Source organism: Antedon bifida, chromosome 7, assembly GCF_963402885.1.
Source record: "Antedon bifida chromosome 7, ecAntBifi1.1, whole genome shotgun sequence".
NCBI lineage: Eukaryota > Metazoa > Echinodermata > Crinoidea > Comatulida > Antedonidae > Antedon > Antedon bifida.
The window spans coordinates 9,717,724-9,733,773 of record NC_136232.1 but is presented as its reverse complement, the minus strand read 5'-3'; the positions used below and the strand labels follow the sequence as shown (position 1 = coordinate 9,733,773).

At 31.9% G+C, this 16,050-nt stretch overlaps 1 protein-coding gene across 1 annotated transcript; it reads left to right on the top strand.

Annotated features, from left to right (window-relative positions):
- Nucleotides 1–46: 46 nt before the first annotated feature.
- Nucleotides 47–14,859, top strand: LOC144847951 (kinesin-like protein KIF27). The gene is made up of 32 exons (XM_078704567.1): nt 47–103; nt 480–555; nt 733–870; nt 1,089–1,175; nt 1,268–1,375; nt 1,478–1,610; nt 1,784–1,930; nt 2,036–2,197; nt 2,305–2,528; nt 3,074–3,258; nt 3,586–3,805; nt 4,023–4,109; nt 4,225–4,359; nt 4,480–4,644; nt 4,890–5,032; nt 5,207–5,301; nt 5,584–5,737; nt 5,829–5,925; nt 6,004–6,171; nt 6,374–6,517; nt 6,818–6,907; nt 7,111–7,257; nt 7,474–7,578; nt 9,027–9,160; nt 10,002–10,082; nt 10,256–10,364; nt 11,129–11,266; nt 11,604–11,767; nt 12,029–12,150; nt 12,481–12,589; nt 12,766–12,839; nt 13,492–14,859. Exons 2-32 carry the CDS (start codon nt 520–522, stop codon nt 13,518–13,520), a joined length of 3,930 nt encoding a protein of 1,309 aa, XP_078560693.1. The 5' UTR covers nt 47–103; nt 480–519; the 3' UTR covers nt 13,521–14,859.
- Nucleotides 14,860–16,050: the final 1,191 nt, after the last annotated feature.

Here is a 16,050-nt window from a genome sequence, read left to right as displayed (position 1 = left end):
AGGGCGTAATTCAATAAATCGTTTCGTTGGTAAACAAAAACTTGCCAACGGACTGGATTTCTCGAAATATTATGTTGTATACAGTGGTCAAATATTAGACTGGGTGAGTTTTTGTCATTATAAATGTTATTATGAAGCAAAGTTAAGTAAATTTAAAGTCCTTGATGTTTAAGGACGTCTAGGCCTAGTAGCTCTCTTAATGCTATATGAGTAGTAGTAGGCTAGGCCTCGCTCTCCCTCAATCTCATCATACTTAGTTGACCCATCCCTCCATGACGATGTCCGTCCTCCAATCCATGTTTATGTTGGTACCAACCTCCTCATCACTAGGCCTAGTCTAGACTAGCCTAGTAGGGTTTCCCTTTTTCAGATGAGTGAGGTTTAGACTAGACCTATTCTAGAGGTATGATGCTTCTGTAAAGGCTTATATAATTTATAATTATTTGTATGTTATTAATATTGATAATTATATTTTGCAGAGCATGAATTGAAAAAGCAACAAAATAATAGAACCATAAAATGACACAAGAAGTTCCAGTTCGTGTTGTTGTAAGAGTAAGTATCATGAGTTATATTGTTATTTGATAAGTAGTCTGTGTTATATAATTGCTGTACTGTATATACAATGATATTATCATCTGGATGCTGTGTGATGAAGAATTAGTTTGATAATAAATTGCTTTTGGAAGTACATAATAATTGTTGATTTATTATTCATATATTTATTTATAGGTAAGGCCACTACTTGCCAAAGAGAAGCTTCATCATCATGAGCAGTGTGTACGTGTTCTGTCCAACTCTCATCAGGTGGTGATAGGCCGAGATCGTGCATTTACTTTTGATACTGTTCTAGGCTCAAAGAGTACGCAGGTACGTTGAAAAGCACTTACAAAAGTTATCAAAATATGTTTCTTATTCTTTTATTAGGAGAAAACTTCATTGTTAAAGGCTACTGCTCCACTGGCTCTAGCTTTTTCAATTTTTATGCATATATGGTGGTTACATAATAGTCATGATACATTTTCTAGCATTATCTATCTTTATAGCCTGTGTATTGTTTGTTACCCTTTTGTGATTTTTCTTTTTAGGAGGATGTATACAACAGCTGCGTAGAAGGCCTTGTCTCCAGCTTGTTTGAGGGGTATAACGCAACTATATTTGCTTATGGCCAAACTGTAAGCATTTCATTTCTTATGAATATTTATTGACTTCATATTGTTACAGTTCTAAAATGAAAAGTTTAGTAACTTTTTTTTTTTCATTTTAGGGTTCAGGAAAAACATTCACCGTTGGCGGAGGTAATTACATCAATATAACCACTGAGGAATATGGCATCATACCAAGAGCTGTGCAGCAAATATTCCATAAAATCAAGGTATTACAAATTATTGTTTATTATATTCTTGTTATTTTTTGTGTTTTAATAAAATTGTGTTTCTTTACTATAACGGAAAAAAACTTATTTTATTATTTGTAGGGCAATGAAGATGTTGAACATGCCATTAAAGTGTCGTACATTGAAATCTACAAAGAGGAATTACGTGACCTGCTGGATAGGGAGACTAGCAATAAAGATATGCATATACGGGAAGATGAAAATGGCAACACAGGTATATAGTTGGCAGGTTTAGAGTGGGACTTGAACCCATGACTTCCAGATCACTAGCTCTACTCAACTCCCTCACACAAAGCTCTCTATATGCAGTTAAATTCAATTATCATTTAAGTGTATAAATTTAACAATCATCATCTTAATTAATTATTAAATCCATTTTTCCAACAGTTATCATTGGAGCAAAAGAGATGCCGTGTAATTCCATGGAAGATGTGATGAGTTGTCTGGCATCTGGTTCGTCCCATCGACAGACTGGTTCCACCAATATGAACGAATATTCCAGCCGATCTCATGCAATATTTACTGTAGTCTTAAGTGAGTCACTTCTTTTATATTTGGATGATTTATTCATATTTATTTACATTAATAGGAATTCTGATAAATAATTTTTGTTGTATTGATTTAAATTTTTTTTCTTAGATCAAAATTGGCAAGATGAAAATGAGAAAGACAAGAAACCAAGCAAGAATGACGAAGACGATGTAACATACAACCATTTGAGATCATCTAAGTTCCACTTCGTTGATCTTGCTGGCTCGGAACGAGCTCATCGCACAGGCAATGCCGGAGAACGCTTCAAAGGTTTCATCATATTCAATAAAGTTTTCCATCATTTAGTTTTACATTTTTAGATCATAATAAATATGATTTTACTATATAATTTTTTATTTCTTTTTTTCAATCTGTAGAATCCGTTCATATTAATAGCGGTCTGTTAGCGTTAGGTAACGTAATCAGCGCCCTCAGTGACCAAAAAAAGAAGAATGTTCACATTCCTTACCGTGATTCCAAGATAACAAGAATCTTAAAAGACTCGCTTGGTGGCAATGCTAAGACCTGTATGATAACGTGCATCAGTCCGTCCGCTGTCAACTTTGATGAAACGTTGAACTCCTTGAAATACGCAAATAGGGTATGTGAATATTCTATTCAACTTGATTTCAGACAAACTGTCCATATGAAACATATACATACAATAAAAAATGAATAAATACAAAGCATTATGTGACAAACGTCATGAAGAGAGGACCAAAAATTATTTGTTGACATATAGTGCCTCTCCGCACTTAAAATACATTTTTGAATCAACCAATAAATATTCATATATACAATTTATCATATGTAATATGTAAATCACATATTGTTTTTCCTCAGTTTTCTTTAAAATGTATATACGTTTTTGCACATTTTGGCTCAGACGCTTCACCTGCACTGCAAAGTTTAGCTTTGTTTTGAGCTGCAAAGGAATCAATCAATATTACCAAGTAAAATGTACACTTTATGTAACTAACGGCTTTAAGCGCTCACTAGTTTAAGGGGCCCCCAGAACATGAGCAATCCCAATTCAACTACTCGGCATTGTAGGCCCCCTAAGAAGTGCTAAACTAGGGGCCTTTGCCCACTGCGTAATGCCACTGAGGATGTGGATATATTACATTCAATCAATTATTTTAACAGGCCAAGAATATAAAGAATAAACCAATAGTAAACCAGGATGTGCAGTCCATTAGAATGGAGGAGATGCAGACAGAAATCCAGGCATTAAGGGAAGAGTTGCAGCGACAGAAAACGGCATTAGGAACCGTTGATCAGAGCGAAGAAGATAAAGAGAAGATAGAGGTGCTTGAAAGACAAATACGAAGGTACCATGTGTTCATATGTTAATAGAAAAAAGAAAGTTTTTAGAAATGTTTAAAGTTTATAGTTGCAGAAATACATAATTTGCTTTTTTAGCAAAACCAAAATTTCAATATTTCTGAAAAATTCAAAACAGTATGAACAATAATTAAAGGTGACGATGACATCAGAAAACGTCAATATCTTGTGCATGTGCCCATATATGGACATGATGATGTCATATCACTACCATATTTAAGCATATCACAACCATATTTGGGCAAACTAGTTTGATAGTGTAGACAGAGCTTTACAAATGTACAACAACATAACTTGCAACATTTCTCTTTAAGTGTGAGAACAACATGTGCCCATTTTAAAGTCTGCACAGAAGAAGCAAAGAAGATCTTTGTTGACCTCTTGAACACTCTGAATCTTAACAAACCCCAGACAGGATCCATTCAGAACTGGATGGATCTGGTACTGGAGGCTAGCAACCAGATAGTCTCTGAACTAGAGGATATTGATCAAGACAGCACTAGAGTGACTGAATTGGAGTCTAGGCTAAAAAAGGTACATCTAGTTATCTAATTTAGGCATCACTCTGTTATCCATTATATTATATGAACTATGGTTTGTTCATTGATTATATGTTCTTTTATGCAAAGAACAAATATTTACTTACAATCTGGAGGGAGGGGTGTCTTAAGAACAACTGGAACCAACCCAGAAGAAATAAAACCTTAAATCATTTCTCATTCATTTAAAAACTGTTCTTTATATTTCCTAGGCCCTAGCAGATCTGGCAAGTGATGAAGAAATCTTTGCTGAGAAGGTAAAGGAGGCCAACATGCTGCAAGAACGTGTAGAAGAACTGGTTAGTAAAATCCTGACAACTGTAAAGAAAACATCTTTAATATAACATTAATTTTATTCAAACTACTACCACTAATTAACTATCAAGAACACATCATCTTTTTGTTTCATTCTAGGAAAAGTCTGGGATGGAGATGGCGCATTTTCTGGAGGAAGCAATGGAAAGGAATAGATTACAAGAGGAGGGCTTAGTACAGCAACAGATCAGGATAGATGAGCTGACAGAACTATTAAGAAACTTTGAAGAGAAGGTCTGTTACTTTACCTATATAATTATTTCCTTTGATATCAACCATGAGTGTTTCTTCGTCCTGAAGTATATATTTCTGTTTAATAGTTGTTAATTTTATTATGGCTTAATATATTTACAGGAACAACAAAATGCCAATCCAATAAACCCTCCACCAGCAAAAGGTCAAAGAGCAAAATCAGTTCCAGCTCACCTGATTGGTCGAAGGAGAATAGTCTCAGAATCGTCTGGTGGTGGTGGTCCAGCAAGGCCTCAAAGTAGACGCTTACACACAAGTCCGCCATTGGTATGTACTAACATATTATGAGTTTGGTCAAGGCTTACAAGCAAGTTCATAGGTTATAATCACTGATAGCGATGTCATAGGTTATAATCAGATAGCGAGGTCATAGGTTATAATCACTGATAGCAAGGTCATAGGTTATAATCACTGACAGCAAGGTCATAGGTTACACTCACTGACAGTTTTAGCCACATGGCTACAAGTATGATTTTTATTAAGTCTTTACTCTTTTTATTTCTTTCTTTCAGTTTTCTTTAGATCGTATTGTTCAAGGTTTCCGAGCAAGAAGTCAGATTCTGGTGAAGCGTATTGAAGACGATGACGAGGTTCTTCATCAAGAATTTGGTGGCTCCCTCGGTGATAGCTCAGATGATGAGTTTTCTGGCAACAGGTATGCTATCACATTTCCAACTGTATCCTTCTCTTCTTACTATTAGTTTTTTTAACCATTTATTATGTTTTATTTCGTTTCTTTAATTAAATAGGTAAATTATTGTTCCCATAATAATTTGTAGACAGACTTGTTAATGTTTATAGAAGTTTCTTATTTTCTATTTTCTTGCAGTCCATTGGGTAAAACATGGAGCCACAAAAAGGCAATTAGGTCAGCTCCTGTTAAAACCAGAACCACTTCTGGGCGCAAGAGTAGAATTCCAAAAGGTATTTAAAATCATTTTCTATCATATATTTTTGTTTATTTTGAGCCAGAACAATAATCAAACAGCATAATGAACATGAATATTCACAATCACAAACATTGCTTAGTAAATCTACATTAAGTTAGCATTCTTTATTTGGAGTGGTTACTGAAGCTATCATAACATCAATATTATACATCTATATGTATTGCCGAGGTCCTCATGAGACAAGCCTTTGCTTCAGTGCAGGCCCCAGTTAGTATTGTTATAACTGAATAAATGTGTTTGACTCCCTGTTTTTCAGGCACGATGGTCATACAGGATGAATTTGAGAAATCGATAATGGACGTTGAAGACTTACGAACAAGTACAGAACAGAACGAGAAGAAAGTGCGAGACTCACAACTACGCTTCAATCAATCGCAGCAGAAGATGCGAGAATTGACTTTAAATATTAGGTGAGTTTTATTGAATCATTTTTAATCGATAAAGAAGAATTATTTAGTTTGATATATTTTGTATTGTATGAAAATCTCTGTTGTTTTATAGACTGAAGGAAGAGCTCATCAGAGAACTGGTAAAAACTGGAAAAGAGTCTGAAGCCATGAATAAGATGTATACTGTGAAGATTAAAGAACTTGAGAAGGTATGTATTTAGAAGATGACCAACGAATGTGTGTGTGAGGTCCTTATCAAATTTATTTTACTAATTTGAATATTCCAGGAGTCATTGTTGGCAAAGAAGGATTTGATGGAAGCTCAACAAGCCTTGCATGATCTTGAGTCTAAAGGTCAAGATGACACGAAGCAGAAACAAAAACTAAGGAGTGAATATAAAAAGAAGATGGAAGAAGCCAAGAATAAGATGAAATTACTTGAGAAGAAACAACAGGTAAATGCCATCAATTATAACAAAGCTAGTTTTCATTTCATTCAAATTTATTTGAAACAGTCAAGCATTGTTCACACTATTAAGGTATTTAAAAGTATTCCAATAGTCTGTATCCAAATTGTGAGAGTACTGATATAGTTTTTAGTTTGAAAGTTTTTTTAGAAAGTGAAATAACATATTCTCTAAATATAATTGATTTTAGGATACAAACAAGATGGCTAAAATCCAGACCCAGAGTGAGAAGCGGGCGGCAGAGTTAGAAGTTGCCATTGAAAAGATGAAGAGTCACCAGGAACTGATGCAGAGGCGGTTGAAGGAGGAAAGTGAACGTAAGATCAAGCTGGAGGTGAGCTATTCCAATTCCAAGGTTCAATCCTGACCTAGTGCCAGTGTTGTAACTCTTTCAACTCCACCCCCTAAGCCTCAAATGAAACTTAGTTTATAAGCACGATAAGTTATAAAATGGTTTATCCTTCCAGTAATTGGCGAGTTTGTGCTCGCTGTTGGATGTGTATGAAATAGAATAGGTACGCATCACAAACTTCTAATCTAGCTTGTTCTTAAAATACATAATGGTTTGTTTTGAAATCTGTTTATGTCTTTATGTATATCTATAAATGTTATGTATTATTTTATTTATCCACAGAGGGATCTTAAACAAGATCAGAAGAGGATTAAGGAACTTGAGATAAGAAATGAACAGCAGCAGAAAATTCTTCGAAGAAAAACAGAAGAGGTATGTAAGATCTTTGGTGACAATATGTCCATGGTCATTACCATCAATCAATAAATTAACTTTTAAAAAAATAAATAAAAAATTTAAAAGAAAACATTTTAAAATGTATATTAAAATACATATTCTGTCACATAACAGAAATAGATAGTAAAATAATGATGAGAAAAGAAAAAAAGAATAGGATAAGTTTGATTTGTTTCCAGGTTGCTGCTGCTCAGAGGAAGTTGAGGAGTGCAGGAGGTGGTACCATCACGGATGAACAGCTGAAGGTAGAAGAACAAAGAAAATGGTTGGACGGAGAAGTTGAGAAGGTTCTTGAAAAAAAGAAGAAAGTCCAGGAACTTGAAGTTGTAAGTGACTGATAAAGGATGTTAGTAAAGTTAATCCATGTTCAGGGCTCTAAAGTCAATCCATGTTCAGGGCTCTAAAGGAACCCGACTCAAACTATTTAGAATATAACCTGGATAAATAAATACATGTAGTTTCTTTAGTTTTACAGTAAAATAAATTATATAATATATTTAAATCCGTAATTAATTAATAATTATGTGTTTGTTTTTTTTTAGGAACTACAAAAGAGGGAAATTATTCTTGCCAAAAGAGAGGCAATGATGAGAGAGAAGAGCCAGCTTGAGATTAAAAAACTGCGTTCTAGTACTGTTTTATCACAGGTTAGTAACAACAACATTATCTTACAAATACATAAGTTCTCAAAAAAATCATAAATTAATAGAGTCTTCTGGTAAGAATTGTACCCAGTACCATTATGATCGTGCAATTATTTAGGAAAACATAAAATATTGTATTTTAATTAAGAATATGTAAATGAAATGAAAGTGTTTTATGCATTTTATCGTATTTTATCTTTTAACTTCCAAATTGTATCTACTTTTTAAACTTAAGCTTTTGTGCAATAATGAGTGTGTATTCTATTTTTTAATCGTTTGTTAATATTTTACATATGTCTGTTTTTAATTGTACTAATATATATTTGCAAATCTTTAAGATGAATTTCTATTATTATTTTATATGATAATGGACAAATAAAGCTATTCAGTATTCAGTACTATTCATAGTATCTCACAATGTATGATATCTTTCATGCAGGAAGGGTGCCTCAACCATTAGACCATAGAAGATGACTTTGTGGTTATATATTTATATGCATGTCTTGATAATGTGTAGTGTACTATATACATATTAGAATATATATATTAGCAAAAAAGTTAAATATTTTAATTTATATAACGCCTAAATAAATTCCTGTTTCCTGTTATTGGATTGGACGATTGTGGGTCACATGGCGTGCAATAGTACACAAATATGTGTGTGTGTGAAGGATATATTCATGTTGTGCAGAAACCTTATCTTTTTGTTAAAAGTCAAAGACCTCAATATGAATGACATCACAACAACAAGCCAGGAAATTACCATCATTAATTACGTCTAATTAATATATTCTTTAACCTTTTAGCGTTTCAAGATTTTCTATTGTGACTATTGATTGTGTGTGAAACAGATTGCGGTTAATAACCTATGAGAATAATTAGCCAAATCATTGCAAGTCATTTTTCATTATGGTTATTTCAAGAAATTTAAAATCTAACCATTTCTGACTATTAATAGAAAATGAATAGATTGATAAATGCTGACATATTTTAAATGAAGATTGATTCGTTGGTATGAATATGTCATATAAAGTTTATTAAATTATATGTTACCATTTTTTTTAATATATAAAACTGTACAATTTAAGCCAAATAATAAATCCAATAGTACAGTAGTAGTAGTTTTATTTTAAGATTTTAACCAGTCTGTTAGTGGTGATGATTCACTGTTGGTATAGAATGAAATGAAAGTTTTAAAAATGAAAAAAATTAATTATAATTTTGATTATTTCATTATCGCATTACAGTAACATACATAATTCATTTTATTGAAATGTATTATTTTGATTGATTGATCACTTTATTTCAGAATAACATTTCCATATATACAACAACAATACAAAACAGAAAATCACACAAAAATAGGATTTTCTCCCATTTAGTGAAGAGATTTGAAGATCGTAACAGATAGTTTTTTTATTATGAATAAAAATGTATTACATATTTTTTAGGATATTCACGGGCTAGCATTGCGAATAAAAAATGCAGATAAAGAGATTGAAGAAAAGGACCTAGAAATGAGGACGAGTGTAGAGAACTCACTTCCAGCTATCAAACAAAGGATAGAAGGTCTTATTGTAGATCGGTAAATACTATTTACTAATAAGGAGGTTTCGCAACGCTGCGAATACGATAACGAAAACGGATACATCACGCATACGTATTCGTTTTCATAAGCCAGTAAAAATCTGTTTCGAATGGCAACGAAATATTGAGGGCGCCGTCCAAAATATGACTGCGGTAAATTTGAACGAAGCGCATGTACATGTTTCTTGGCTGCCTAGACCAAGAGTAACATCAAAGCGAGTGAGGACTTTAAAAACTGTTTACCTGGCATTTTAGTAAATTAATTTTAGTAAATTACTTTCAATAAATCTATAATTATATTATAATCATGAATAATTCCTGATTCAAATGCAAAATGTGCAAAATAGATCAAAATCTATACTCGTTTTGTAGTTACGAATATGACTGATGATATTCGTCAACACGTAAACGCTTTACGAATGTGAAATGGGGATCAGCTCAAAAGTTTCACAAATGTGTGACGTATCCGTTTTCGTTATCGTATTCGTAAGGTTGCGAAACCTCCCTAATACAATACAAATTAATGATAAGGCTTCTGTGCCTTTAACACTATAGTCTTTCCTTTCAAATTTGCCTCTTAAGCTCTGCTTAATTATGGTAGTGCTATGACATCATCATGTCTATATTTGGGCACATAACATTTTTAGTCATATAAAGTGTGATAGTGTAGACAGAACATTAGTTTTCTACCAGAAAGTGTCCCTTTAGTTCTTTCCTAAATTTATTCCCCTCCTTTTGTCAACCAAAACAAATTGTCCATATAAGGAGTGTCCGCTAAAGCTTTAACAAACAATTTAATCTTTTTTTTAAATATTTCTTTACATATTTTACTTTTTCAGTGATAAATTAGTTCAACAGAGAAGTCTGCTGGATGAAAAGTTACAGCTAGGCAGCATATTATCGCCACGACAGGAACGAAGGTTAAAGACTTTTTATTGTATAGTGTAGCAGGCTACACATTACTATAAAATGCTGTTTCCCTCTGAGTAGAACTAAATATCAATCAATTCTATTAAGCCATTCATATTTCTATTTTAAAACAGATTTCAGGAAATTCATCATTAAGATATATTATTATTATTACTATTTTTAGATTAATTGAGTTGAACGAAGGAATAGACGCTTTAGATGCAGCAATTGACTACAAGAACGAAACAATCTCCAACAAACAGAAAGATCTACGGACAAACACTTTATCGCAGGTGACTGTTGTGTTAAGTTTGACAAAAAAAGTTTGATCTGCCCAAATATGGTAGTGATATGCCCAATTATGGTATTGATATGACATCATCATGTCCACATATGGACAACTTTTGCTGTTAAGTGTTTTTAGTCACCCTCATTTAACAAAGTTTAATCAAAATAAAATTATAAAAAAAGAAGCTTTTTGTTAATCTGAAACAGTTATTAGAGCTCATTTACTAGAAACCTTAAAATAGAATATTTAGAACAGCCTTTTACAGTGCAACATTTATCAATGGTTTAGCCGGCATTAATATAACAGTTAGATTGAATCAATTACAACCAATAAGTTCTCTGAATTCGCAATGAATTATTAGAAAGGAAAAAGTGCATTGAATGAATAAATGAATTTATGAAAGCACGCTAATCATCTTTTCCCTTATTGCATTTGAAAATAAACATTTTTTTGGGAGACATTAATTATTGATAATTGCAAGTATTAAATGCCATCTGTTGCCTTCTGCTATGTTTCAGTTATTGATTTTATTCTGAGCTTCTACAATCTCATAGTATTACAAATATTATTTATTATTGAGAAATTATATTTTTCTGAGGTTTTTAGAAAAACTCTTTTAGTAAAAACTTTTTATAGGTTATTTTTTAAGATCTTTTTTTGTCTTTGTGTTTGTGTTAATATGATTATGAACAAAAAAAAATTCCTCAACAATTTTTCACTCTTGCAGGTGGTTAATTTACATATATGTTAAATATTTATTTTATATAGAGTGAGACTGATTTAATGGACAGGCTAAGCTCGCTGTCAACACCTGAAACTAAAGCACTTCTTGCCAGATATTTTGGAAAAGTTGTAGATTTACGAGAAATTGAAAAACAGAAACAGCTTGAAGTTAACGAATTAGAGGTAAATCTATTTGATTAATCAGAAAGTAGTGGAGCTGTAGCTTGGTGGTTAACATGCTTGCTTTCCAAGGTCCAGGGTTCAATCCTGACCTAGTGCCAGGGTTGTAACTCACAACTCTTTCAACTCCACTCCTTAAGCCTCAAATGAGACTTAGTTTATAAGCACAATAAATTATGAAATAGTTTATTAATCCTGTAACTGGCGAGTTACTCGCTGTTGGATGCGTATGATAGAAAGAAAGAGAAAATAACTCAATTAGGTATTAAAGAATAATTATTAATGATTAATAAACAGTGTTCTGCATTAGTTAATTCATAGTATTTTACTAATAATTTAGATGAAAATTGATGAGCAGGAACGGCTTGTTCGAGAGTTAGATGGGGCACTGCAAAGAACTGAGATTGAAATGGATAGAAAATTGACAGAACAACAGAAACAACATCAGGAGCGAGTTCAGTTTCTAATGAAACAAATTGAGGTGTCTGGGTCCAACACACCAAGGTACAGTATTGAATAGAACCCATAGAGGTGTTATACTGTATGACTAGAGTCACCCCAATACATTACAGCAAGCCCTCTAGTGTAATAACTCTATAATAATGGTAATGTATATACGCACCTTGAGCACTCTTGAAAGGTATGTGCGCTATATAAATCCATATTATTATTATTAGTATTATTATTATTTTTAAATTATATTCTCTTTGGTATATATATAACAACAAAATGTTTATTTCATATTGTAAATTTTATTTTGAACAGTTTATACGATGCCAAGATTAAGGCCCTTGAAAAGGACTTGTATTACTACAAGAAAACTAGCCGCGACCTTAAGAAGAAGTTGCGAGAGTTTATCGGAAGTTCTACAGTATTTAGTGGTCAAGGTAAACATATTATACAATTTTTACAGACAAGTGGTTTTTCTTGTTTGTTCATCCGTTTGTTTTGTGATACTGTAGTTGTATTTCTTTCATACGGCCACGTTGAAGAACACATTTTGTTGTGGACGAGCCTACGTTTTCAAATAAAGATTTTATTATTATTATTATGTTTTGCTACCCATGGGTTCAAACCTGATTTCAACAACTTTACTATTCAAAGTTGTTGAAGAGTTTGCAGTAAACTGTGTAGTGGGTTTGTTTGTACAGATTGCCTTCGAAACAGAAAGAAATTACAGTATCTCTTTATTTTTGTTGTAAATTTTGTTTATATAGATATGAACCCTCAAGAAAGTCGTAGTTCTGTCGATCACCTGCGGAAAGACGATCAGAGAAGAAACATGACACCAATAAGAAAATCCAAACGTGAAGTCAGAGAATTAAGGTAATGACAATGATGTATTAAGTATCGTTACAAGATTAATACTTTTTTACATATGCGACATCATCTAATGTGCATATGTTACATATCGTCTCTTTCTATCAATGACAACATGTTCAGGTCAAGGTTGACTTTTAAAGTTCAAATCAACTTTTATATATTTTATATTATTATTTTAGCTCAGCTGAGGTGTCTATGAGATGGTCTAACAGTAGTAGCCAGGCAGGCAATACTAATGGCCACAGCGTTCAAGGTAATGTCTATTTTTAATTAATCATCGCCGTAACAATATTTTATCATAATATTCCGTGCAATATGAATTAAACTATGTTTCAAAAGGTTTCACCTTTGACATTTAGGAATTATTGATTGCATATTTTTCCACGAACATTACAGTGATAGTCATTTGTTGAATGTACTTCAAGATATTATATACCTTATTGCTTTTATTCAATTAAAGAAGAAATTTAATAGTAAGTGATTCAACCTTGAGGCACAGGATATCATATTCATAAATGTATCAATCTGTATGGAGGCCTGTGTATTATTTCTGTTGAACAAGGTATTCGATTAAAAGAAATTAAAACTCCAATTTATACCTGATTAATGATGGTAATTTGATTGATATGAACAGGCTGTTTTGAATTTAAATGTGCTGGTTGATATGAGAAAGAAGTACATTCATCAGTGTTGGATCCAGGATTTAGAAATAGTGGGGGTGGGGCCCAGGGCCTAGAAATTGCAAATTTTAGGTGCCGAACTAAAATTAGTGTCCTATTTTTGCATTACAATTTTCAAAATTTAGGGGTAGCCCCGGGCCTGCTGGCCCCACTTGAATCCGCCTATGTTCATTGTAGAAAATATTTAAGTTTGTTAATCAAATATTATTTATGTTATATTTTCAGATTCTCTTGAAAGTGAATTCAACCCTTAGTTCAACAAACGAGTCTGACATTCATCTGATACATTCCTTCTTATTAACCAAATACCAATAGTAGTAGCAAGAGACAGGACAAGAGCTTTTCTAATAATGCACAAAAAGTTAATACATAGTTTCACTTTTATCTGATATTATTTTATACTTGGAGCGAAAAAGTAACACAAATGTTGAAGTATGTCATGTTATTCTTATAAGATTTGAACCATTCACTTTATAACCTACTATTGCCACCGAGTGCCTGACTGTTATACCGTCCAAGACCATCAAGCTGTCCAATGTGTCATTTCAGATGTCTAAAATCTGCTTTCTTACACCAGTTGCCAACTGAATTTCTTTTTTTTTTCAAAATACTCTTCAAATAATTTTATATTTAATTTAAAATAGTACACATGAAATAAAAGTAGAGTGTATTTAAGTACAAGTTGAGTTGAGAGTGGACAAAGGACGCCAATGAATAGTGACCAAAATACAGTTCCAATAATGAAAAGAAAATTGGGTTTATACGCAAACAATGTTAAATCGCTGATGACATTCCAAAACAAGCAGTCAGTGTATGCTTCACTCTCATTGGTTCATCCTTGTTTACCATTCATACCATGTACATAAATGCTTCACTCTCATTGGTTCATCCTTGTTTACCATTCATTCCATGTACATAAATGCTTCACTCTCATTGGCTCATCCTTGTTTACCATTCATACCATGTACATAAATGCTTCACTCTCATTGGTTCATCCTTGTTTACCATTCATACCATGTACATAAATGCTTCACTCTCATTGGCCCATCCTTGTTTACCATTCATACCATGTACATAAATGCATGAAGAAAAGATGCAATATTTAGAGAATATCGATGTGTCCAGCTGATATCAACATTATTTTGTTGTTAAACGTATCCTGTAATATTTTTATTGTAACATTCTGACATTTATTTTGACCTACCATACAATTATTTATCTGATAAAATTCCTCTGGGAGAGATAACATTATTTAAATTAATAATTTTATCTGTAAAATATTGACAAAAATATGAATATTTAATTTTAGAGCACAAAATCACCTTGATGTATTTATTTAAATATTTGATTTATTATAATTTATATCGAAATATTACATAATTGAAATGTTTTAATTGTAGCTAGAATGTTCGTATTGTAAAATTATTTTTCGCTATTGTTAGATACTGCTGTACTTATTATGATTGTGTGATAATATTATTGTTTTATGATTGCATATATTGCGTTGTAATCATCTTGTATATACGGTGTCATAGCAGGAAGAGTAAAATTCATAGTGAAGTCATACTAACAAGTTATAAAATAAAAAGGTCAAAATTTGATAATAAATACTATTATTATGAAATAATATTGCTATATATGCGCATATATTATATCTTATAGACGTATAGTAAAAATTAAATATGCACTTTTCAAAACAGTACAGGGATTTTTTTTTTTAAATGGCCAAAATATGAACTTTTCAGAATACTATTATTATTTGGAACAGTTTACCAAGTCACATTAAACACTTAGACGACTATAATCAGTTTAAAAAACATTTAAAAGCACTATATTTCAAACAATGTTACGATACTAATTGATGTGAAGCGCCGCTGATTATAATTAAATGTTGTATAAATGTGCGCTATACAAGTAATAATAATAATAATAATATTATGCAATAATATTGCTATATATGCGCCTTTATTGCGTTATCATCATCTTATAGACGTATAGTAACCATTTATGTCAAAAAATAAAAAGGTCGAAATTTAGTACAGGGATTTTTTCAAAAAATGCACTTTTCAAAATACTATTATTATGCAATAATATTTCTATATAAGCGCACATATTGCGTTATCATCATCTTATAGACGTATAGTAACCATTTATGTCAAAAAATAAAAAGGTCGAAATTTTGTCATTTTTCGAAATAATCCCTGTACTATATATAATACAGGGATTTTTTCAAAAAATGTACTTTTCAAAATACTATTATTATGCAATAATATTGCTATATATGCGCATATATTGCGTTATCATCATCTTATAGACGTATAGTAACCATTTATGTCAAAAAATAAAAAGGTCGAAATTTGGTCATTTTTCGAAAAAATCCCTGTACTATAGTACATGGATTTTTTCAAAAAAATGGTAAAAATGCACTTTTCAAAATACTATTATTATGCAATAATATTGCTATATAAGCGCACATATTGCGTTATCATCATCTTATAGACGTATAGTAACCATTTATGTCAAAAAATAAAAAGGTCGAAATTTTGTCATTTTTCGAAAAAAATCCCTGTAGGCCTACTATAGTACAGGAATTTTTTCAAAAAAGGGCCAAAATATGCACTTTTCAAAATACTATTATTATGCAATAATATTGCTACATAAGCGCACATATTGCGTTATCATCATCTTATAGACGTATAGTAACCATTTATGTCAAAAAATAAAAAGGTCGAAATTTTGTCATTTTTCGAAAAAATCCCTGTACTATAGTACAGGAATTTTTTC